At 68.9% G+C, this 23,101-nt stretch overlaps 2 protein-coding genes across 5 annotated transcripts; both read left to right on the forward strand.

Annotated features, from left to right (window-relative positions):
- Positions 1 to 305: 305 nt before the first annotated feature.
- Positions 306 to 8,359, forward strand: DPYSL5 (dihydropyrimidinase like 5; the record flags this gene model as incomplete). Its single annotated transcript, XM_084283925.1, has 12 exons — positions 306 to 566; positions 1,853 to 2,011; positions 2,481 to 2,660; positions 2,756 to 2,824; positions 3,169 to 3,213; positions 3,883 to 3,958; positions 4,876 to 5,032; positions 5,717 to 5,858; positions 5,973 to 6,115; positions 6,195 to 6,402; positions 7,416 to 7,584; positions 8,274 to 8,359. 12 exons carry the CDS (start codon positions 306 to 308, stop codon positions 8,357 to 8,359), a joined length of 1,695 nt encoding a protein of 564 aa, XP_084140051.1.
- A 2,180-nt stretch (positions 8,360 to 10,539) lies between these two features.
- Positions 10,540 to 16,884, forward strand: MAPRE3 (microtubule associated protein RP/EB family member 3). Of its 4 annotated transcripts, none has more exons than XM_084283570.1 (7): positions 10,540 to 10,697; positions 13,954 to 14,081; positions 14,171 to 14,316; positions 14,407 to 14,608; positions 15,361 to 15,512; positions 15,611 to 15,763; positions 16,019 to 16,884. In XM_084283570.1, the coding sequence occupies exons 2-7, from the start codon at positions 13,961 to 13,963 to the stop codon at positions 16,085 to 16,087; spliced, it is 843 nt and encodes a 280-aa protein (XP_084139696.1). In that variant the 5' UTR covers positions 10,540 to 10,697; positions 13,954 to 13,960; the 3' UTR covers positions 16,088 to 16,884. The 4 variants fall into 4 exon arrangements, with proteins under 4 accessions (XP_084139696.1, XP_084139695.1, XP_084139694.1 ...); XM_084283569.1 differs by lacking the exon at positions 10,540 to 10,697 and adding an exon at positions 11,775 to 12,088 and having other exon boundaries at positions 14,407 to 14,563; XM_084283568.1 differs by lacking the exon at positions 10,540 to 10,697 and adding an exon at positions 11,776 to 12,088 and having other exon boundaries at positions 15,385 to 15,512.
- The last annotated feature ends 6,217 nt before the right edge of the window (positions 16,885 to 23,101 follow it).

The raw sequence follows: 23,101 nt of genomic DNA on the forward strand, positions 1-23,101 counted from the left end.
GGTGAGAGGGGAGGCTGGGGGCTCCCTTGGGGTTATGGGGCCACGGGTGGGGAGGTGCTGGGGTGCAGGTCCCCAGAGCGGGGGGGGCTGTTGGGGCAGGCAGGCCCTGACTCAGCGCCCGGTGGCCCCCCCGCCCCATGGATTTCCCGGGGATAATCCGGTGTTGACATGGCCCGGCACGGCCGGTGCGCAGCCGCGGGGCTGCCCGGACCCCCGGGGGCAGGCAGCAGGCAGCGGGGCTGAGCCCCCCCCCCGGGTATGGGGGGGGCGGCACGGGGCTGACCCCCTGCCCTGCCCGCAGAGCCATGCTCGCCAACGCGGCCACCATGCGGATCCTCATCAAGGGGGGGAAGGTGGTGAACGACGACTGCACGCTGGAGGCGGACGTCTACATCGAGAACGGCATCATCCAGCAAGTGGGCCGCGAGCTCATGATCCCCGGCGGGGCCAAGGTCATCGACGCCACCGGCAAGCTCGTCATCCCCGGTGGCATCGACACCAGCACCCACTTCCACCAGACCTTCATGAACGCCACCTGCGTGGATGATTTCTACCACGGCACCAAGGTACCGCCTGGCACGGCGCTCCGCTCACCCACTGCCCCGGTCACGGTCACGGTGGGTGTGCTGCCGGCACGGGGAGGGCTCCCCGGTCCTGCTGGCTGTGCCTGGGGGGGCTCAGATCCCCCAGCTGGTGCAGGGCAGCAGTTCCTGGGTGCTGGATCAGCCTCGTGGCCAGGCAGACGGCATTTGGCTGCCGTGCCCGGCTGCGGTCACTGCCAGCTCCGGTCGTGCCGCAGGTCTCAGCCGTGTCGTGGCAGCACCAGCCCCCAGCCCGGCTCTTCCCCAGCACGGCCAAGAGAAATCACGCTGACTTGTGATTCTTTTTATTCTGCAAATCATCAGGTTTTGGCTCTTTGGTTGCGCTGGCAGCCAGCCGTGCTGCCGCAGGGACGCTGCGTGGCTGGGCACGGCACTGCCCGCAGCCGGGCTCAGGCTTCTGCTGCCTGCCCCCAGCTGTGCCCAGCACCCAGCAGGGATGGCAGGGACCTGGTGCAGTGCTCCACGGGGCCGGGGCATCCCCGGGGACCTCAACACCCCCAGTGTAGCTCTCGGGGGGCCGTGGGGCTGGCGGTGCCGAGCACCGGGTGCCGCCGTCCATGCGCCCCGCACACAGCGGGCATTGTGCAGGGCTGGCGCCGGCCGTGCCTGGCCCCGGGGTGGGGGTGCTGGGTGGTGCTGAGCCACGGCACGGCGAGGGGACAGTGTGGTGACCGCAGGCACCCCGTGCCGTGCCTTCCCCACCCCGGCAGGCTGCCTGGCAGCACAGCGAGCACCCCCCCAGGGCCAATTGCCTAAAGGAGCTTTGGGGATTAGCCGGGCCGGGTGAGCCGGGGACATGGCCGGGTGCGACGGCGCCCACCCCGCTGCCCGTGCAGGCTGTGTGCTGGGGGGGGGCTCTCCCACGGCCCCCGTGCTGCCAGGTGAGGGCAGCCCCCCTGGATAGGGCCCTGTGGTGCTGCAGGGCTCAGCCTGCCCCATGCCGGGGCTGTGAGGGCTGCAATCCACAGACCCATGGAGATTCCAGGCAGGGCCCCCCAAATCAACCCATTGGCACTGGGGGGGTGGCCGGCCGTGTCTGGTCTCCCTGTGCACCTTAAGCACAAGGTGGGGTGCCCCCCCCCCCAGACAGGGCTTGGGGGGGGATGGTGCCTGCAACAGAGCTGGCCCAGGAGCGCAGTGACCCCCCCGTTGTCCCCTGGGGGTGCAGCCACCATCCTGGCTGTTTGGGGACAGCGCGGGCACCCCCGGGGGCGCATCCTGCCCCCAGCGCGCCCCCACCTCACCCGCAGGCAGCCCTGGTGGGAGGGACGACGATGATCATCGGCCACGTGCTGCCCGACAAGGAGACCTCGCTGCTGGACGCCTACGAGAAGTGCCGCAGCCTGGCCGACCCCAAGGTCTGCTGCGACTACGCCCTGCACATGGGCATCACCTGGTGGGCGCCCAAGGTGAGCGTGGCACCGCGGCCCCCCCCCCTGGCACCACGGGAGGGCAGCGGGGCCGCCCTGCCCGGGAACAGCTGCTGCGGCCGGGGCTAATTCCTGTGCGCTGATCCCATTAGCCGCTTGTTTGGGTGGGTTTGCCCACCCCGGGCTGCCTTTTGAGCTGCCTTGAGCCCGGGTCCCCGCCGGGCTGAGCCCCTCGCGGAGGGGGGGGACCCCATGCAGCTGCCGCAGTGGGATCAGGCTGGGAACGAACCCCAGGGACTCCCGGCCCCGTTGCAGCAGTCGCTCCCCAGGGCACGGGCACAAATCCTGCCGGAGACATCCCCAAGGGTGAAGCGTGGGTCCCTGCCCCATGGCGCTGAACACCTCGCCCCGTGCCCACCCCACAGCGGGGGGAGCACAGCCCCAAAGCTCTCCGTGCACCCCGGGGCTGCGGCGCCGCCGTCCGCGCTGAGCCCCTGTCCCCGTGCAGGTGAAGGCAGAGATGGAGACGCTGGTGCGGGAGAAGGGGGTGAACTCCTTCCAGATGTTCATGACCTACAAGGACCTGTACATGCTGCGGGACAGCGAGCTCTACCAGGTCTTCCGCGCCTGCCGCGACTTCGGGGCCATCGCCCGGGTGCACGCCGAGAACGGCGAGCTGGTGGCCGAGGTGAGCGCCGTGCGGGGAGGGGGCCACGTGCATGGGGCAGGCAGAGCCCTTGGTGGCCCCCAGCCGGACCCCACGCCCCCCGCACCTTTCCGCAGGGAGCCAAGGAGGCGCTGGAGCTGGGCATCACGGGGCCGGAGGGCATCGAGATCAGCCGGCCTGAAGAGGTGAGTCCGGCCAAGGCACCGCTGCGTGGCGGGGGCCTGGGGCACGGCTGTGCTCGGGCTGGGGCTCGGTTTTGGGGCGCCCCCAGCCAGCAGCCGTCCGTGCGGCCACCCCATGCACCCCATGAGTCTGTGCCACCCACACACCCGCACGCACCCCATCCACCCGCGTGCTCACCGCCCACGCGCCCCGTCCTCACCCCTGCGCCATGCATGGGGTCCCCACGCCCTCCCCGTGCCCCCATCCCTGCACCCACCGCCCCGAGCGCCGCGCAGCCCCCCCTGCCCACCCCCCCTGGGTCCAGCTCCCCGTGCCGGGCGGTCGCTCACCGCCGCTCTCCCCGCAGCTGGAGGCCGAGGCCACGCACCGCGTCATCACCATCGCCAACAGGGTGAGTCGCCAAGAGCCACGCGTGGCCGGGACCCCCCCTATAGCGCGGGGACCCCGTGGCCCCGGTCTGGTGGCCGGGATGTCCCCAGGGGGTGTCCCCAGGGGGTGTCCCCACATCCCCAGGGGGTGTCCCCACGTCCCCAGGGGGTGTCCCTGTGTCCCCAGGGGGTGTCCCCACATCCCCAAGGGGTGTCCCCAGGGGGTGTCCCCACATCCCCAGGGGGTGTCCTCAGGGGGCGTCCCCAGGGGGTGTCCTCACAGGGTGTCCCCAGGGGGTGATCCCACATCCCCAGGGGGTGTCCCCATGTCCCCAGGGGGTGTCCCCGCATCCCCAGGGGGTGTCCCCACATCCCCAGGGGGTGTCCCTGTGTCCCCAGGGGGTGTCCCCACATCCCCAGGGGGTGTCCCCGTCCCCGGGGGGTGTCCCCATGTCCCCAGGGGGTGTCCCCATGTCCCCAGGGTGTGTCCCCACATCCCCAGGGGTTGTCCCCACGGGGTGTCCCCAGGGGGTGTCCCTGTGTCCCCAGGGGGTGTCCCCAGGGGGTGTCCCCAAGGGGTGTCCCCGTGGGGTGTCCCCACATCCCCAGGGGGTGTCCCCATGTCCCCAGGGGGTGTCCCCGTGTCCCCGGGGGGCGCAGGGCCCCCCATCAGCCGTGCCCGCTGTCCGCAGACCCACTGCCCCGTGTACCTGGTGAACGTCTCCAGCATGTCGGCCGGGGACGTCATCGCCAGCGCCAAGATGCAAGGTACGGCCGCGGGTGGGGCCGGGGGGCGGGGCCACAGCGCGAGGCTCCGCCCACTTGTGGGGTAACGCCCTGTTAGGCCCCTCCTACCCTGCATGTGGCCCCGCCCCTATCGCGCACCGTGGGGCTGCAGTGGGAGCCCTGGCCCCGCCTCCTGGGTGTGGCCCCGCCCTTTGCGGTGGAAGGGCTTGGAGCTCCGCCCCCTGCATGAAGCTCCGCCCCCTGCGCCTAGCGCGCCTGGCCACGCCCCCTCTGTCTGGTGGCCCCGCCCACGGCGCTGCGGCACACGTGGGGGACGGGCACACGCGGGGACACGCGGGGACACGGGGGGACATGTGGGGACACGGGGGGACACGGGCACACCTGGGGACATGTGGGGACACGGGCACACGTGGGGACACGCGGGGACACGGGCACACACACGGGGACACGCGGGGACATGCATGGGGGCACGTGGGGACACAGGCACCAGGGGGTCCCTGTGGGTGTGCACACAGAGCTGTGGGGCCACGGGGGCACACGCACGGACATGGGTGTGCAAGGACACAGGGACCTGTGCACAGGGACACGTGTGGCTGGGATGCACACACGGACACGGACACGTGGGCGCACTGCACAGGGAGGTGCAGGGCAGGGACACAGCAGAGCCCTGGGGACGCGGTCACACACAGGCAGGAGGTGCAGGGCCATGGGTAGGGGCACGCAGGGACACGTGGGGTCGTGGGCACATGTGTGTGCACAAGCAGGCGTGCAAACCCACAGGGCCACGGGGCCACACGGGGCACGGGGTGTGAGCACACGTGTGCACACAGGCACAGACGTGCGCTCCGGTGGCACAGGCAGGACTCACGCACAGCCCCCCCTTGCACACCCACCCCACACCCCATAGCCCCGTCCCACAGCCGTGCCTGTCCCCGCAGGGAAGGTGGTGTACGCGGAGACCACCACGGCGCACGCCACGCTCACCGGGCTGCACTACTACCACCAGGACTGGTTCCACGCCGCCGCCTACGTGACGGTGCCGCCCCTGCGCCTGGACACCAACACCTCCGCCTACCTCATGAGCCTGCTCGCCAAGTACGGCAGCCCCCGGCTGCTCCCCGCGCCCCCTCCCCGCATGCCACGCTCTCCGGGCACCCCACTGCCAAGGCCAAGTGCTCCCTAGAGCCACCCCCTCCTCTTTTGGGCACCCCACTCCTTGGGTGGGTTCCCGGGAGCCTCGCTTCATGGGCACGGTGCTGTCTGGGTGCCTCGCTTCCCTCACGCCCTGCTCCCTCGGTGCCTCCCCCCTCGGGTTCCCTGCTTTCCAAGCACCTGGGCTGCACGGGGTGCCCCATTCCTTGAGCACCCCTCTGCACAAAGTGCCCTGCTCCCTGAGCACCCTGCTGCATGGGTGCCCCTCTCCTTAAGCACCCCACTCCTTGGGCACCCTGCTCCTTAGCACCTCATTGCGTGGGTGCCCTGCTCCCCAAGCACCCCATTGCATGGGTGCCCTGTTTCTTAAGCACCCCATTGTGTGGGTGCCCTACTCCTCAAGCACCCCATTGCATAGATGCCCCTCTCCTTAAGCACCCCACTCCTTGGGCACCCTGTTCTTGGGCACCCCATTGCTTGGGTGCCCTCTTAAGTACCCCATTGCATGGGTGCCCAGCTCCCTGAGCACCCCACTGCATGCACGCCCTGCTCCCCGAGCACCCCACTGCCGGTCTCCAGCCCCGCTGCAGGCTGGCTGTGCCCCAGCCCTGCCCCGTGCCCCCGCAGCGACACCCTGAACGTCGTGGCCTCCGACCACCGGCCCTTCAGCACCAAGCAGAAGGCCATGGGCAAGGAGGACTTCACCAAGATCCCGCACGGTGTCAGCGGGGTGCAGGACCGCATGAACATCATCTGGGAGCGGGGTGTGGTACGTGCATATAGGGCAGGGGCAGAGCTGCCCCACGGGGCAGGATGCAGCCTGGCACCCGCCACAGCGAGTGGGGGGCGCGCACGGGAACCCCTCACCCCCTTCTGGTGGCAGGTCGGGGGCAAGATGGATGAGAACCGCTTCGTGGCCGTGACCAGCTCGAACGCCGCCAAGCTGCACAACCTGTACCCCCGCAAGGGCCGGATCATCCCCGGGGCCGACGCCGACGTCGTGGTGTGGGACCCCGAGGCCACCAAGTAGGTGCCCACCCCCTCGGGGACAACGGGGACGGGGCTGCACGAGGGTGGCCGCTCACCGCCCCGTCCCCTGCCCAAGGACCATCTCGGCCAGCACCCAGGTGCAGGGCGGGGAGATCAACCTGTACGAGAACATGCGGTGCCACGGGGTGCCCCTGGTCACCATCAGCCGCGGGCGCGTGGTCTACGAGAACGGCGTCTTCATGTGCGCCGAGGGCACCGGCAAGTTCTGCCCCCTCCGCTCCTTCCCGGACTCCGTCTACAAGAAGCTGGTGCAGCGGGAGAAGGTACGGGGGGGGGGACGGGGACGGGGACGGGCGATGCGGGGCGGTGGCGGTGCCCGCGGGGTGGCTCTGAGCCCCCGGTGCCGTGGTCGGTGCTGTGCCGGTGGGAGCGCGGCGTGCTCGGGGTGACGGGCAGAGCGTGGCGGTGACATCCCACGGGTGGGAGCGGGGCACGGGAACCCCCCCCAGCTCCTGCCCTTCCCCATCCTCTTCCCCCACGGTGCCGGTGCAGAGGGTTTGGGGACGGCCACCCGCTGTACCCAGCAGTTGTGCCAGCGCGTGTGCAAGGTGCGTGCAAAGCTTCGGGGCCCTCAGTGCCTCTTGTCTCTGGCTCTTTGCCCTCCACCAAGCCTCGGGCACCCCCTCACCGCCCCGCTCTGCCCTCACGCTTGTCCTGGTGTGACCCCCAGGACTGGGACCAGCGGTGCTGGCACCCCCAGGCGCTTCTGAGGGTGCGCAGGGGGCTTGTGGTGCGAGGGAAGCCCCAGCGGGAGCCGTGCGGGGTCTTGGGGCTGCACGAGGGGCACGGGGCAGGGTCCTGCTGCTGTGCCTGCACGGGCTGCTCCCAGCCCCTGCCTGCGCCTCGCTGCTGGGGGGACGGGGCTGCGCCGAGGGGCTCACCCACCCCCCCCTGCCCACCACCCCTCCCCGTCCCTGTGCACCGTCACGGGGCTCCGGGGCCTCGTGCACCCGGTGCAGGCTCCCCCTGCACCGCTCCTCCCCGGGCTGCGCCCACCGCAGCCCCCTCCCCACTTCGCTTTGCTCCGCAGACCACGGCCCCCCCGTGCTCCCAGCCCCAGCCCCACTCCCTCCCCACGTGCCCACACCAAGGGACACCCCTTGTGTCCAAACCATCCATTTGGGGGTCCTCCCAGCACCCCGCACCCCGTGCCCTGCCCGACCCCCGGCACCCAGCGCCAGCCCCCCCCTGCGCCCCGTGGCCCCTCCAGGCGGGCACGGCCGCGTCCCGGCCCCCAGCTCACGGCTCTCTCTGCTTTTTGCTTCCCTTCCGGCAGAGTTTAAAGCTCAGGGCCGTGGATCGCACCCCGTACCTGGGGGACGTGGCCGTGGTTGTGCACGCAGGGAAAAAAGAGACGGGGACGCCCCTTGCAGATACGCCCACCCGGCCTGCCACGCGACACGGGGGCATGAGGGACCTGCACGAGTCCAGCTTCAGCCTGTCCGGTAAGAGCGGGGGGCATCCAGGCCCCCTGCCCCCCTGCCCACCTCCCACAGGGGCTCCCCGGCACCGCCAGGCACCCCCAGACCTCCCAGTACCTCCCCCAGCACCATCCCAGTGCCCCCACCGCACTCCCAGTGCCTCCCCCACCACCATCCCGGTGCGTCCCCTTCTCTGGTGCACGGGGCCCCCCCACACATCCCACTCCCCCAGTACGCAGCTCCCAGGCAGAGTAGGACCCCGACCCCCTCCCCGTCCCCACCACCTCTCCACGCGCCGTCCGTCCGTCTGTCCACCGTCCGTCCATCCATGGCTCCGTGGCGGTGACACGCGCGGTGCTGGTGTCCCCGTGGCCATGGGGAGCGGGCAGGAGGGGGGGGCAGCGTCTCCCCGCTCCCCGGGGTCACATCCTGCTCCCCGTGCCGCCCGTGCTCGGTGCTGGCCGTGCTCCTGGGGGGGCCGTGAGCATCCCCCAGGCACGGTGGGGCTGCGGTCGCTGCCCCCCAGCCCTGGCACTGCAGGAGGCAGGGGGGGCTCGACGCCGGCTGGGGCGCAGCCTGGGACCCCCGGCGCAGTGGGTGGGTGCAGGGCGCCGGGGGGGCCGGTGGTGGCACTTGGGGGGGGGCTGGGGTCGCCGTCGGGCCCTGCCGTGTGTCCGGCAGCCCTGACGCCCGTCCGTGTGTCCGTCCCGCAGGTTCGCAGATCGATGACCACGTTCCAAAGCGAGCTTCGGCCCGGATTCTCGCTCCCCCCGGAGGCCGGTCGAGCGGCATTTGGTAAAGCCGGGGACCTGGCCCCCAAATGAGGATGGGGGCGCCGGGCCCCGGGCCGCCCCCCCCCCGCTCGGCACCGGCCGGGCCGCGGCCCCTCCGCTGGGGCTCCCCCCGTGCCCACCGCCCCGGCGGATTTGGGGGGGCCCTGCCCGGCGGGGGCCGTGCCGGGGGGCGCCCGCAGCGCCAGCCCCGTGCCGGGGGACCCCCGCTGCCGGGCTCCTGGAGCCGAGCCGGTGGGGGTCCGGGGGGGGGGGGGGGGCCGAGCCCCCCGCCCGTGGGCCGGGGCCGGGGGCAGGAGGTGTGCCCGCCCCGTCCCTTTTCTGTTTGCACGTTGGGTTTGGATCAGTGATTTTTTGACTTGTTTGTGCATCACGTGGAGATAACTCTGAAGTGGTTTGTGTCACTAGAGCTAGGGGAGACACGGGAGAAGCAGGGACCCTACCCCACACACACACCCCTCCGGCCCCCCGGGACCCCCCGCCCGACCCCAGCCGTCCCCCCCCACCCCACCCCACCCTCGGTGCCCCCCGCCGACACACGCGCGTGCACAGCCGTGCAAACCCTGCCCCGCGCGCCCGGTGCCGGCGGGCCCCTCGCCCCCCTCGCCCCCCTCCGATCCCACTGCGTCCCCCCGGGGCCGCCGGTGCCCGCATCCCCGTCACGCCATGGTGCTACCGGGGGGGCCGCCGCCCCCCGCCGCCCCCTGCGCCCCCGTCCCCCCGGGGTAGTGTGAAATGTGAAATGTGGCTCGTGCACTTTGTCCCCGTAGTTGGTCCTGTAGGCGTGCGGGGTCCGCCCCGCGCGGTGCCGCTCCGTTTGCTCATTAAAGCCCCTTCTCACCGCGCCCGGCCTCGCTGCCTGCTTGGGGTCGGGGCTGGGAGGGGGGCGTGTGGCTGTGGGACCCCCCTGCACGGCCACCCCTAGGGCTGCAGGCCCCAAACGGGGCACGGGGCCTGCGTGCACGGCCTGGGAGTGAGCCCATGGTGGCCGCAGGTGTGCAAGGTGTGGTGGCACACACAGTGACAGCGCTGCCGGACACCCCCGTGGGGGCACCGGGACCCCCAGAGGGGGGCACAGCACCACCGGGCCTGGGGCAGCCCCAGCCAGCGCATCGGCACCGCCTGGATGTGGGGACATGGGGACACGGGGACATGGGGATATGGGGACACATAGGGACATGAGGACATGGGGACACAGACACAGGGATGGTGGGACATGGGGACAGGGACACAGGGACAGAGATGTGGGGATGCTGGGACACAGGGAGACATGGGGATGTGGGGACACGGGGACACAGATACAGGGATGGAGGGACATAGGGACAGGGACACGGGGACACAGATGTGGGGATGCTGGGACACAGGGAGACATGGGGACATGGAGATGTGGGGACACAGATGTGGGGATGTGAGGACATGGGGACACAGGGATGTGGGGACATGGGGATGTGGGGACACAGACACATGGATGGTGGGACATGGGGACAGGGACATGGGGACACAGATGTAGGGATGTGGGGACACGTGGGGATGCTGGGACACTGGGACTTGGGGACGCAGGAACATGAGGACACAGGGACATGGGGACACAGAGACGGGACACAGACACAGGGATGGTGGGACATGGGGACAGGGACATGGGGACACAGAAATGGGGATACTGGGACACAGGGAGACATGGGGACACGTGGGGATGTGAGGACACGGGGACTTGGGGACACAGATATGGGGTCACAGGGACATGGGGACAGACGTGGGGATGGTGGGACATGGGGACACTGGGACAGGGGGATGTGGGTACACTGATATTGGGATTTGGGGACATGGGGACACAGTTTTGGGGACGTGAGGACACAGGGATGTGGGGACACGGTTGTGGGGCTGTGGGAACGTGGGGACAGGGACATGGGGATGCTGGGACACAGGGAAACATGGGGACAGAAATTATGGGATGTGGGGACGTGGGGCCACGGGCACGGGGGGATGTGGGTACACTGATATGGGGATTTGGGGACACGGGGACAGGAGGACAGGGGGCAGCCCCTCAGCCCCAGGCCCCTCCGGCCGCCGGCCGCCAGGGGGCGCTGTGGCGCGCGGCGTTGCCGTGGCAACGGGCGGGGGGCGAGGGGCGGGGGGTGGAGGCGGCTCCCCCGCGGCGTTGCCATAGCAACGGGGGGCGGGGCGAGGCAGGGCCGGGCCCGCCCCGGGCTGGGAGGCGGTGGCGGCGGCGGCGGCGGCGGCGGAGGCGCATGCGCGGTGCGCGCCCGGTGCCGGCCCGGTCCCGAGAGCCCGGCGCGGCGCAGGCGGAGGCAGAGCGGAGGCCGGGGCGACCCCGGCCCGAGCGCGGTGAGTGCGGCACCGGCACCGCTACCGGCACCGGGGGGGGCCCGGAGGGGGCCCGGAGGGGGCCCGGAGGGGCCGGGGTGCCGCATCCCGGTACCGGGAGAGCGGGCAGGAGCCGGGCCTCCGGTGATGGAGAGGCCCTGACGGGGAGGGGGGGGGGCGCGGCGGGGCCTCTGCCGGTGGTGGTGGCGGGGGGGGGGAGGAGCGGGGAGCCGGGGATGGAGGGGAACCGGGGGGGGCCCGGTTGTGGCAGCGGCGCGGCCCGCCCGGTGTCCCCGGTGATGGAACGGCCCCGGGGGGGCTCGGCCTGACTCAGCGGGGGGGCGGCCGCCTCCGGCAGGGCCTGGCCCGGACACCGGCACCGGAGGGGCAGCCCCGGGAGGTGCCAGCCCCGGGCAGCGCCGTCCGGCCTCGTCCCGGCCCGGCCCCCCCGTTATGGAGGTCCCGGGGCACGGCGCAGCCCCACGGTAAGCGGCCAGCACCGGGCACGGCCCTGCCCCGGATCCGCACAGCGGGGCCCTGCCGGGACCGGGACCGGTGGCGGTGGCCCTGGTGGTGACACGGTGACACCGGGGGACCGAGGTGGGGACACCACGGGGGGGGGACACGGGGCCCGGCAGGTCCCCGGCGCCTCCCTGCTCCCCACCGTGGGGTCCCTGGGGGGGGGTTTGAGGCTCCCTGGAGCCCACCCGGTGTTACCGGGAGCTGCAGCCGAGCCCGGTGCCCCCCGGGATGTCACCGAGCGTCCCCACGGTGGCTCCAGGCCCGTTCCCATGGGTGCATGGGGACACCGGGGGTGGCTGCTGCCGGCACACGGGGGGACACGGACACAGCACCGGGGCTGGCACCGGGCTGCGGGCACCGGGATGTGGGCACCGGGAGCCCTGCCGGTGCCGTGGCCACAGGAAGGCAGCCCCGGTGCGCACGGTGCCGCGGCCACCCCGCTGCGGGGGTCCCGGGGGCCCGATCCCGGCGGCAGCCCCGGGGCTGGCGGCACCGCAGCGTCCCCGAGCCTGCGCCGTCCCCCGCGCCTGTTTGTCACTCGACCCGCCGGGATGCGCTCCCGAAATAGCAGCCGCGGTCTCCTCGGGGCGGGCGCCGCCGCCGCCACCGCCGCTCCTCCTGCAGCCCTCGGTGCGGCCCGGGGACGGGCACGGGCACCGCCACGGCTCCGGTGGGGATGGGGACGGGCACGGTGAGGAGCCGGTGAGCGGCCCAGGAAGCCCCGGCTGCCGTTCTGCTGCCGGGAGCCCGGTGCAGAGCCCCGTCCCGCCACCCCCTGCCTTGGCACCCATCCCGGTGCCCCCGGTTCCGGGGACAGAGGCACACCGGGCGGTTTTGTGGCCGGGTGTGGGGTCAGCAGCACCGGGCTGCGGGACGATGGAAGCGCAGCGGTAAGCTCCCTGCTCTGCCCCGTAACACGGCTGGCGGGGCACCGGGCCAGGGGCTCCCCGCGGATCTGCAAACCCCTCGGGGCAGCGCCCCCGGCCCCGGCACCCCCCCGGGGTTGGGTTCTCCGCAAGGGGCTGCGTGGCCCCGGGTGCTGGTCCTGAGGCTGGAAGCTGCCCCAGCAGCAGCTCGCACGGCCCTGCCAGCCCCCGGCACAGCCCGTGGTGCCCGTGCGCGGTGCCCACGGTGCCCGGTGGCCGTGCTGGCACACGCCCGGCGTCGCGTTGGCTGCGGGGAGCGGCCGGGCGCTGGCGCGGGGTTGACCTGGATTCGTCCCTGCCTCCGAATTCGCCCCCTGCGCCGCGTGTGCGCGCTGCGACCAAAGTCCTTGGCACCGCCGGGCTCACCGCACCCATGGGTGCGCTCGGGGCTCCTCCTCGGCCGGGGGGGCTCCCGCGGGGGTTTCGGGGGGGGGGGGGGGGGGGGTCCCGGTGGGCTGAGCGCTGAGGGCTGGGGCCGCTGGCTGCAGCCGGCGGGGCGTCGGGCGGCTCCCCCACGCGCTGCGCTAATTACCCCGCTGCCCGCTGATGATGCACGCGCCGAGCCGGTCGGAGAGGTGCCGCGGCCACGCTGCCAGCCCCACGCCGGGCAGGGCGCTGTGCCGGGGGGCTTCTGCCCCGTGGGGGGGCTCCTGCCCTTTTGGGAGAGGTCCTTGCTGCCCGGGTGCAGGGGTGGGGGTCCAGGCGAGGGGCTCCCAGCCCCGGTTTGGCCTCTCGGCACCGCGATGCCCCCAGCAGCCACCCACAGCCCCTGCAGGGCCCGGCAGCGTGTCGGCAGGGGGCCGCGTGCCGCAGACCCCCCCTCACCCCGCAGCCCCTCTCCCCGTCTCCATCCCCCCCCCCCCGCACTCGGGCAGCAGCCGCGGGTCCCGGCAGAGCCGCAGTGCGCGTGGCTCCGCACCGCGATGACTCAGCTCCGGGTGGCTGTGCCGGGGAGGGGGGGGGGGGGGACGGGACCCCCGGCCCCACGGCTCCCGGGGAGCAGGACGGTGCCCCCCCAGCTGCCAGCTCTGCGCCCCCCGGGGCCGTGGCAGCGGTGGCAGCGGTGCCACCGGCCGGTGCTGAGTCACAGCGGTGGCTGCCGCCCTGCTGCGGGGGGGGGCTGTGGCTGCCGGCACCTTGCAGCCCCCACGGGGGGGCACCCAAGGGGGGTGGCAGCACCCCAGGGTGCCGGGCATGGGGTGGGGGTGGCTTTGGCCCCCCCCCGGGAGCCCTCGCTCGCAGCTGGCCCCTAAGCCCCTGATCTCTGATCTGCGCAGCAGAGTGAAAGCGGATTAACGCTGCTGGGGGGGGAAAGGGGGGGGCGGGGATCCCCAGACCCCCCCCCTCCAGACCTGGGGAGGGGCTGGGACCCGGCTCCTCGCAGCGGGGGCGCTCGCTTCTCCAAATCCTTTGGCTGGAGGCAGTGGGGCAGTGCCTGGGTGCCCCCCCCCGGTATCCCCCCCAGCTCCGCAGCCCCCTGCCGTGCCGTGGGGCTGGGGGCTCTGCCCCCCGACCCCTCACCGTCTGGGCACAGGTTTGCCAGCAGATGTTTGCCCCTCTAAGCTCTCACAGACCCCGTGCAGATTAGGAGGCACTGGCGGGCTGGGCTGGGGGGGCCATAAGCTGCTTACCCCCCCTCAGCACGCCCAGAGCCCCCCGGCACGGCCAGGCTCAGCCCCCCGTGGCCGGGGCGTCGCGGTGGCACCAGGGCCACAAGCCCACGTTGCGGGTTTGGGGGTGGGCGGCTCATTTAGTGCCACATCCCGCAGCCCCCCTAGCAGGCGGGGGGGGGTCCCAGCCCCCCGGCGTGACGGCCGCCTCTCCCGCAGCTGGGGCATGGCCGTCAATGTGTACTCCACCTCGGTGACCAGCGAGAACCTGAGCCGCCACGACATGCTGGCCTGGGTCAACGACTCCCTGCAGCTCAACTACACCAAGATCGAGCAGCTCTGCTCAGGTGGGTCCCCGACGGGGGGGTGTGGGGGGGCGCGGGCACCTGCCACGACCCCCCGGTGATGCCGTGTGTCCCCCTCCCCTGCTCCCCAGGGGCCGCCTACTGCCAGTTCATGGACATGCTGTTCCCCGGCTGCGTCCACCTGCGGAAGGTGAAGTTCCAGGCCAAGCTGGAGCACGAGTACATCCACAACTTCAAGGTGCTGCAGGCCGCCTTCAAGAAGATGGGAGTGGACAAAGTAGGTCCCGTGGGGGGGCGGCCGGGGGGTCCCCGGCGCCTGCGTGGGGCCGGCAGCCCCCCCCCCAGCACGTGTGTCCCCCCCCTGCAGATCATCGCGGTGGAGAGGCTGGTGAAAGGCAAGTTCCAGGACAACTTCGAGTTCATCCAGTGGTTCAAGAAGTTCTTTGACGCCAACTACGACGGGAAGGAGTACAACCCGCTGCTGGCACGGCAGGGCCAGGACGTCACGCCCCCCCCAAACCCAGGTGATCAGATCTTCAACAAATCCAAGAAACCCATTGGCACTGCAGGTAATGCCCGGGTCCCTCTGGAGAGCGCTGCCCCCCCCCGCCCTCCCGCCCGGCCTCCTGTGCCCCACGTTGCTCGGGCGCCCCCCGCACCCCTGCCCTGCCCCTGCCTGCGCTCTGCTCTGCTGCACGCCTGCGACCGTCAGCGCCGAGCAGGTTTGCGAGGACGCCCGGGGTGGGGTGAGCGGGGACGGCTGCCCCGACCGGAGGCTGTGCTGGGGGGGCTCGGGTGGCTCAGGGCAGCCTGGCACCCCCGCTCTGCCTCCTGCTCGCCCACTTCGTGCCCCCAGGGCCCCCAGTGGTGCTCAGGGCAGCCGGGCTGTTCCCCAGCAGCCGATGCCATGGGTTGGGAGGATGCTGGGGGGGTCGTGCCGCCGTGCTGCTGCCCCCAAGCTTGGTGCCACTGTGTGGGTCCCAGTGGGCACGGCACTGAGGCCAGACCCCGTGCTGCGCCCCGCGGGGGTCTCGCTGCCCACCCAGCACATGCGCAAGGAGCCCCCCGAGCACCCACCGGCTCCGTGCATGGCAAAGCCCATCCTGGCCACGAGCACCGCCTGGAGAGGGGCTGGGGGTGGGCTCTGCCTGGGGAAACTGAGGCATCGGGGAGGGGGGAGGCTCAGCCTGGAGCTGCGGCGCAGCCCCCCCGGCGCTCTGCCTGCCCCCGCTCCCGTGGCTCCCTGCTGCTCCCCCGGCCCTGCGCGCCACGGCGGGGGGTCCCGGCCGGCATTAACCCACCCCTCTCTGGCTGCCCCAAGTCCCCCAGAGGACCTCCCCCACAGGCCCCAAGAGCACGCATAACCCGGCCCGCCTCAGCAACGTCCCCAGCAGCATCCTCCGGAAAAACTCCCCCGCCGCCCGCAACGGGGGCCCCGAGGCCGACGCGCAGATCCTGGAGCTCAACCAGCAGGTGGGCAGGGCTGCGGGCACGGCAAGGGGCGTGGGGGGGGGGGGGGTCCCGGGGAGCCGCAGCCCCCTCGGCACACAAACGCTGTCGTCTGCCCACAGCTGATGGATCTGAAGCTGACGGTGGACGGGCTGGAGAAGGAGCGGGATTTCTACTTCAGCAAGCTGCGGGACATCGAGCTGATCTGCCAGGAGCACGAGAACGAGAACAGCCCCATCATCACCGGCATCGTCAGCGTCCTCTACGCCACGGAGGTGAGCACGGAGCACGCGTTGCCTGCCCGGCTGCTGGCACACCCAGCCCCAGAGCTCTCTGGGCTTTCCCCGGGCCAAAACCCCCCTTCCCCAGCGTCCAGCCTCGCCTGCACCCAGGGGTGCCCCAGGGCTTGGGCTTGCCGAGGGCTTTGCGCCGTGCTGGGAGGCGCCATGGGGAGAGAGCGGGCCCGGGGCAAGGGTGCAGCTGGGGCAGGGTCCGACGAGGGTCTGACGGTGGCCGTGCCCCCCCGGCAGGAGGGTTTCGCTCCGCCAGAGGACGACGAGCTGGAGGAGCAGCAGCCAGAGGACCAGGATGAGTACTAGCCCCGGCACGCTCCCGCGCCCCGCGCCACCCTGCGCCGATCCCCTCCATAGACATTCGAGGTCTGAGCCTGTGCGCCTCGCCCTGCACCGTCACGCACCATCACAGCCTCCGGCCGAGCCGGCACGCTCGGCGTCCAGCAGCTCCGGTGGGAAGCCACTGTCTCCATAATAAATAGATGTCGATCCATAGAGGAGCACGGCTGTAAATACGCCGGGGGCTGGCGGGTGGGGACGGGCTCCGGCCCCAGCGCCCCAGCCCTCGCCCCCTCCACCCCATATTTATTTTGGTTGTCTTCTCCGGTGCGAGTGCTGCAGCCGCCCCGGCACCCGCTGCCCCTGCCCGCCCCGCTGTGCCATAGCTAGAGAGAGAGAGAGCGAGTCCGGGGGGGCTTCCCCGGGGCTGAGCTCGCTGCCCTGTGGCCGCAGAGGGACTGGGGCAGCCTGGGGGGCTGCGCACGGGGTCAGCGCTGCCCTGCCGCCCGCTGGGAGGGAGCGGCTCAGAGGAGGAGGAGGAAGAGGTTTGGATTCCTGGGGAGGTGGAGGAAGGAAGCCCAGGAGGAAGGAGCCCCAAGGCGGCTGCAGCGGGGAGCAGCAGGGGCCGGGGCAGCCCAGGGTGAGGACCCCCCCGGGCCAGGTCTCCCGCCCCGCAGGGTGCCGGGGTGGGTTTGCCGAGAGCGGCACGCAGCACCTGCCCCGGCCATCTCCCCGTTGCATCGCTTGTCTGGTCCATCACTCCGGTTGCAAAGCCTGCATCTGTGTTAAGTTTTATTTAAAATAAACTTGTGTGGTAAAATGTTGCTCTGCCCGTGGCCGGCCTGGTTCCTGCGCACGGTGGGAGGTGGGGGGGGGGGAGCTGGTGGCAGCGCCCCTGGTTGGGGCCTGTGCACGGCAGCAGCACCGTGCTGTGCCCTGGGGGGGAGCACAGAATGATTAGGGTTGGAAAAGCCCTCTATGATCATCTGGTCCCACCCCCCCCACCACCACCAATGTCACCACCAAACCCTTTCCCCAGGCACCACGTCCAACCTCTCCTTAAGCACCCCCAGGGACGGTGACTCCACCACCTCCCTGGGCAACCCGTCCCAGTGCCTGGCTGCTCTTTCTGAGCAGAAATGTCTCCTCATTTCCAACCTGAACCTCCCCTGGCACAACTCGAGGCCATTCCCTCTAGTCCTGTCACTGGTTACCTGTGAGCAGAGGCTGACCCCCAGCTCCCCACCCCTTCCTTTCAGAGGGCTGCAGAGAGCAATGAGGTCTCCCCGAGCCTCTTCTGCTCCAGACCAAACACCCTCAGCCGCCCCTCACAGGCCTTGTGCTCCAGGCCCTTCCCCAGCTTCGGAGCCCTGCTCTGGCCACGCTCCAGGGCCTCGATGTCCTTCTGGGAGTGAGGGGCCCAAAGCTGAACCCAGCACTCGAGGTGTGGCCTCCCCAGAGCAGAGCCCAGGGGGACGATCTCCTCCCTGGCCCTGCTGGCTGCACTGCTCCTGACACAGCCAGGATGCCCTTGGCCTTCTTGGCCCCCTGGGCACGCTGCCGGCTCGTGTTCAGGTGAGCATCGATCAGCAGTGCAGGGCCCAGCACTGAGCCATATTGAACCTCATCCCATTGGCCTCTACCCATCACCCCATCCTGTCCAGGTCCCTCTGCAGTGCCTTTCTACCCAGCAGCTTGACACTTTCCCCCACCTTGGTGTCATCTGCAAACTTACTGAGGGTGCTCTCAATTCCCTCATCCAAGTCATCGATAAAGATATTAAAGAGGATGAGCCCCAACACCGACCCCCAGGGAACACCACTGGTGACTGGTCACCAGATGGATTTCACTCCGTTCGCCGCTACTCTCTGGGCCTGGCCAGTTTTTAACCTACCAAAGAGTGCACCTGTCCAAGCCATGGGCTGCCAGCTTCTCCGGGAGAATACTGTGGGACAATGTGTCAAAAGCTTTGCCGAAATCTAGGCAGGCCATGTCAACAGCCTTTCTGTCATTCACCAGGTGGGTCACCCAGTCATAGAAGGAGATGAGGATGGTCAGGCAGCACTTGCCATTCATGAACCCATGCTGACTGGGCTTGATCCCCCAGTTGTCCCACATATGCTGTAGGATTGCATTCAAGATGATCCGTTCTGTCATCTTTCCTGGCACTATGGGCAGGCTGACAGACCTGTAGTTCCCGACGTCCTCCTTACGACCCCTCTTATTAAATCTCCGGTCAGCAGGACGGTAAAGCTGAAGCCGAAAACCACCATAATATTTAGCTCTGTTTTTACACCGCGAAACCAGGGGAGAGCGCGAACGCAGTCCCCCACTACCACAAATTATGCAGTCGAGTTTCCCGCATTTGGGGAAATCGCAGGGGTCAGCACACCCGGAGTGCAGGGGATGAGCCTCGCCCTGGGAAAACCACCTGCCTGATCATGGTGTCTCCCCTGCCAGGTAAGTATGCCCCCGCCTCCCCGACCACCCGCACCCACCACAGCGCACGCACCCCCAGCACACGGACACCAGCCCCGCGAGCCCACCCCGGGCCCTCCCAAACAACCCTCCCCGCCCCAACGAGCGCCCACGCCCCGAGCCCGCTCCGCGCCCACGGGGGGCTCAAGGGGCGCCCCGCGTGGCGTGGGCTTGGTCCCGGCATGCAGCGCGGCCCCTGATCTGCATGGACACGCCCCCACGCTCACAGGCCACGCCCCTCTCCCGCTCTGCCCGTTGCTGAGGCCCCGCCCCCGCAGCCCTCTCCCCGCCCACAGCCCCGTGCTCTGCTCGGCCCCGCCCCTCCCCGCCCGGCCCCAGCTCGGCCAGGCCCCTTTTCCACATGTCATGGACCTTCCTCTTCCTTTTGATCTTATCGATGAGCTCCTTGCTCATCCACGCGGGTTTCCTGCCCCCCTTCCCCAATTTCCTATTCTTGGGGATGCACAGACCCTGAGCGTGGAAGAAGTGCTGCTTAAATGTAGCCCAGCTCTCACAAGCACCCTTGCCTTCTAGCAGCCTATCCCATGAGATACCCCCAAGCAGGTTGAAGAAGGAAGAGGTTGAAGTTGGCTCTTTGGAAGTCCAGGGTAGCAATCCTGCTTTTAGCCTTACTTCCTTTGCCTCGTTCCATCTGGTTCTCCACCATCTCCTGGTCGCTGCATCCCAAGCTGCCCCCAACCTTCACATCCCTAACAAGGCCATCCCTGTTGGTAAGAACGAGGTCCAGGAGCACCCCCTGCCTCGTCGGCTCCTCCACCACCTGCGTCAGAAAATTGTCCTCATCGCATTGTAGGAACCTTTTGGACTGCTCGTGCCTGGCCGAGTTGCTTACCCAGCAGATGTCTGGGTAATTGAAGTCCCCCATGAGGACCAGTGCTCGTGATCGTGAGGCTACTAGCAGCTGCTCATAGAAGGCCTCATCGACCTCCTCCTCCTGATCTGGAGACCTGTAGTAGACCCCCACCACCGTATCTCCCATACCAGCCCACCCCTTAATTCTCACCCACACGCTCTCCACTTGCCCCTCACTCTCCCCCAGCTCTAATTGCTCCCTCACATAAAGGGCAACCCCACCCCCTTGCTTCCCCAGCCTGTCTTTCCTAAAGAGGACAGAGCCCTCCATGACTGCGTTCCAGTCATGCGAGCTGTCCCACCACGTCTCAGTGATCGCACCGAGATCGTGGCCCCACGACCGAACACAGATCTCGAGCTCATCCTGTTTGTTTCCCATGCTCCGTGCATTGGTGTACAGGCACTTTAGGGAAGCAGCAGGTCCAGTTACTCCTGGGGGGATGCAAGAAGAAGATACTGGCCGGGGGATCGGGAAGGCTACCTTCTCTGAGGAGCCCTCAGACAATCCTATGGGAGAGCTCAGAAGTTTTTCCCTGTCTTCAACAGTGACAGCAGTGATGACTTACCCAGCCCTTCTCTGTCACCTTTGGCTCCCCTCCCTTCCCCCATCAAACCTAGTTTAAAGCCCTGGTAATCAGCCCAGAGAGCTTGCTCCCCAACACACTTGCGCCCCACTTGGTGTCTGTCCGTAGCCCACATACCCAGCCTCTCAAAGGACGGCCCAAGATCAAAATACCCAAATCCCTGGTCCAGACACCACCCCCTCAGCCAGTCATTTCCCTGTAAAAGCCTTGCAGGTGCCAAGGTCAGTGTAGAAGGAGGGGGAGAGGTGCTCCAGGCGCCGGAGCAGAAGTCCCCTGCGGCCTGTGGTGAGGACCATGGCGAAGCAGGATGTCCCCCTGCAGCCCATGGAGTACCACGGTGGAGCAGGGTTCCACGCTGCAGCCCGTGGAGGAGACCACGGTGGAGCAGGTGGCCCTGCACCGATGGAGGCTGCCGCCTGTGGAAGACCCCTGCCGGAGCAGATTCCGGGCCGGACCTGTAGCCCGTGGAGAGGAGCCCACGCAGGAACAGGTGACCCGGCAGGAGCTGCTGCCCGTAGGGGAGCCAGGTTGGAGCAGTTTGCTCCTGAGGGATGGACCCCGTGGTACGGACCCATATCTGGAGCAGTTCTGGAAGAGATGCTGCCTGTGGGAAGCCCACGCCGGATCAGTTCATCAAGGACTGCATCCCGTGGGTGGGACCCCACAGCACAGGGGACGAGAGTGACCGAGAAGGAGCGGCAGAGAAGAAGTGCTGTAGACTGACCATAACCCCCATTCCCCGTTCCCCTGCGCCGCTCGGGGGGAGGAGGTGGAAGAGGGTGGATGGGGGGGAAGGTGCTTTTGGTTTCTTTCCTTTGTTTCTCACTTCTCTAGCTTGTTAGGTAATAAATCTTACTTTCCCCGCATGCTGAGCCTGTTTTGCTCGTTAAAATAATTGCTGCGTGATCTCCCTGTCCTTATCTCAGCCCCTGAGCCCTTTTCATTGTATTTTCTCCCCGTTCCTCTATGAGGAGGGGGAGTGAGAGAGCGGCTGTGGTGGAGCTCGGCTGCCCACTCGAGTAAAACCACCAGAGATGGAAATTAGGAGACATTGCTTTACTGAGGGGGCTGTGCAGTGCTGGAATGGGCTGCCCAGGGCAGGGGGCGAGTCGCCATCCCTGGAGGTCTGCAGGAAACGTGTTGGTGTGGAACTGCTTTAGTGGTGGGCTCATCACTGCTGGGCTGAGGGCTGGGCCAGCCGCTCCTAGGGGCTTCTACACCTTGAGTGACTGGGACTGCTGTGGGAAAAATCTCAATAATTTTCCTCAGACAGGACCTTCTGTGAAGCTATCTCATTTGTGATTGCATTGTGGGCATCTTGCACAGTAGGAGTTTATCCTAACCTCATCTCCCCATTGCCCGGCACCTGATTTCTCCCATTTTCTCACTTGAGTCCTGCAATTTCCCTGCCCGCTCGATGCCCTCCTGTACCCTACACGTGCAATTTGATTTGGCCAACCGCTAATTTCTCCTTTTCCTTCTTTTTCCTTCTTCTCTCGTGACCAGAGGGCCCGTGATTTTTGTTTTTCCCGATCTCGCAGTGCTCCTCCTGTCTCCCTTAGCTAGGATTTCCCCCGCACAAACTGCTGCCCCTGCACAGCCCCCGCTCTGCGTCTCGCTACGGCCAGAGCGGGAGAGGGGCGTGGCCTGTGAGCGTGGGGGCGTGTCCATGCAGATCAGGGAAACCGCGGCATGCCGGGACCAAACCCACGCCACGCGGGGCCCCTCTTGAGCCCCCCGTGGGCGCGAAGCGGGCTCGGGGCGTGGGCGCTCGTTGGGGCGGGGAGGGTTGTTTGGGAGGGCCCGGGGTGGGCTCGCGGGGCTGGTGTCCGTGTGCTGGGGGTGCGTGCGCTGTGGTGGGTGCGGGTGGTCGGGGAGGCGGGGGCATACTTACCTGGCAGGGGAGACACCATGATCAGGCAGGTGGTTTTCCCAGGGCGAGGCTCATCCCCTGCACTCCGGGTGTGCTGACCACTGCGATTTCCCCAAATGCGGGAAACTCGACTGCATAATTTGTGGTAGTGGGGGACTGCGTTCGTGCTCTCCCCTGGTTCTGCGGTGCAAAGACAGAGGTGGTGGTGATCCTTACTGCAGTAGTGCCCTGAGTGTCTTCTAAGCGGGTCTGCCAGTCTCATGGTGCTGCGGAGGTACCGGGGGAGGACGGTGCTGCAGCCGCCCCATCCCGCAGGGCCCCGAGGACCCCCGGCGTCCCAGCCCCGTGCCCGCCACCTCGCCGGGGGACGGAGCGCGATCGGGGGCCGCGGGGCGCAGAGGGGGTGCGGGAGGAGCTGAGGGGGCCCCTCGGAGGCTCTCGGGGTCTCTCGCTGGGTGCGGGGCAGCCCCGTGCCTTCCCGGGACGGGTTGGGGGGAGCAGGGGTGGCCTCTGGGAGAAGAACCAAGAAGCTGCCCCAAGGCAGATAAGGGCCAGTTCGAGCCAGCTCTGGACCCGCCACTGGCTGGAACCAAGCCGATAAGTAATGTTGTTTGTTCTTCCGAGAGAGCAGAGTTAAGAAAGGGGGGAGGAAATAAGGAAAAAAAGAAAAAAACTCTGCTGTGCAACAGGAGCTGGGAGAGAGGAGTGAGAAGCAGCCCTTCAGCCCCCAGGGGAGTGCAGCAGGAGGCAGGAGGTGCTCCAGGCAGGCAGCAGAAACTCCCCTGCGGCCTCTGGAGAGGCCCCTGGTGGAGCAGGCTGTCCCCCTGCACCCATGGGTCCCACATGGAGCAGATCTCCACGCTGCAGCCCCCCCATGGGTGGAGGAGCCCCCGGTGGAGCAGGTGGATGTGGCCTGGAGGAGGCTGCGGCCCATGGAGGGCCCCCGCAGGAGCAGGCCCCGGGCCGGAGCTGGAGCCCACGGGGAGCAGGGACAGAGAGGAACCGAGAAGGAGTGGCAGGAACAAAGCGTCAGGGACTGACTGCAGCCCCCATTGCCCTGCGCTGCTCGAGGAGGGGAAGGTGTCTTTATTTGTTGTGGTTGTTTCTCACAGCTCCATCTGGTTAGTAAGAGGTGTTACATTTTATTAATCTCCCTCTGCGGGGTCTGTTTTACCCGTGATAACTGATGAGTGATCTCCCCATCCTTATCTCACCCCTTGAGCCCTTTGCATC

This window comes from Netta rufina, assembly GCF_964035555.1.
Source record: "Netta rufina genome assembly, chromosome: 3".
NCBI lineage: Eukaryota > Metazoa > Chordata > Aves > Anseriformes > Anatidae > Netta > Netta rufina.

Excerpts from the sequence above, each read along its gene's own strand:
- MAPRE3 (XM_084283567.1), top strand. Across the intron at positions 14,082-14,170 it reads GATCGAGCAGCTCTGCTCAG|GGGCCGCCTACTGCCAGTTC; the intron begins GTGGGTCCCCGA and ends CCTGCTCCCCAG. Across the intron at positions 14,609-15,360 it reads GAAACCCATTGGCACTGCAG|TCCCCCAGAGGACCTCCCCC; the intron begins GTAATGCCCGGG and ends GGCTGCCCCAAG.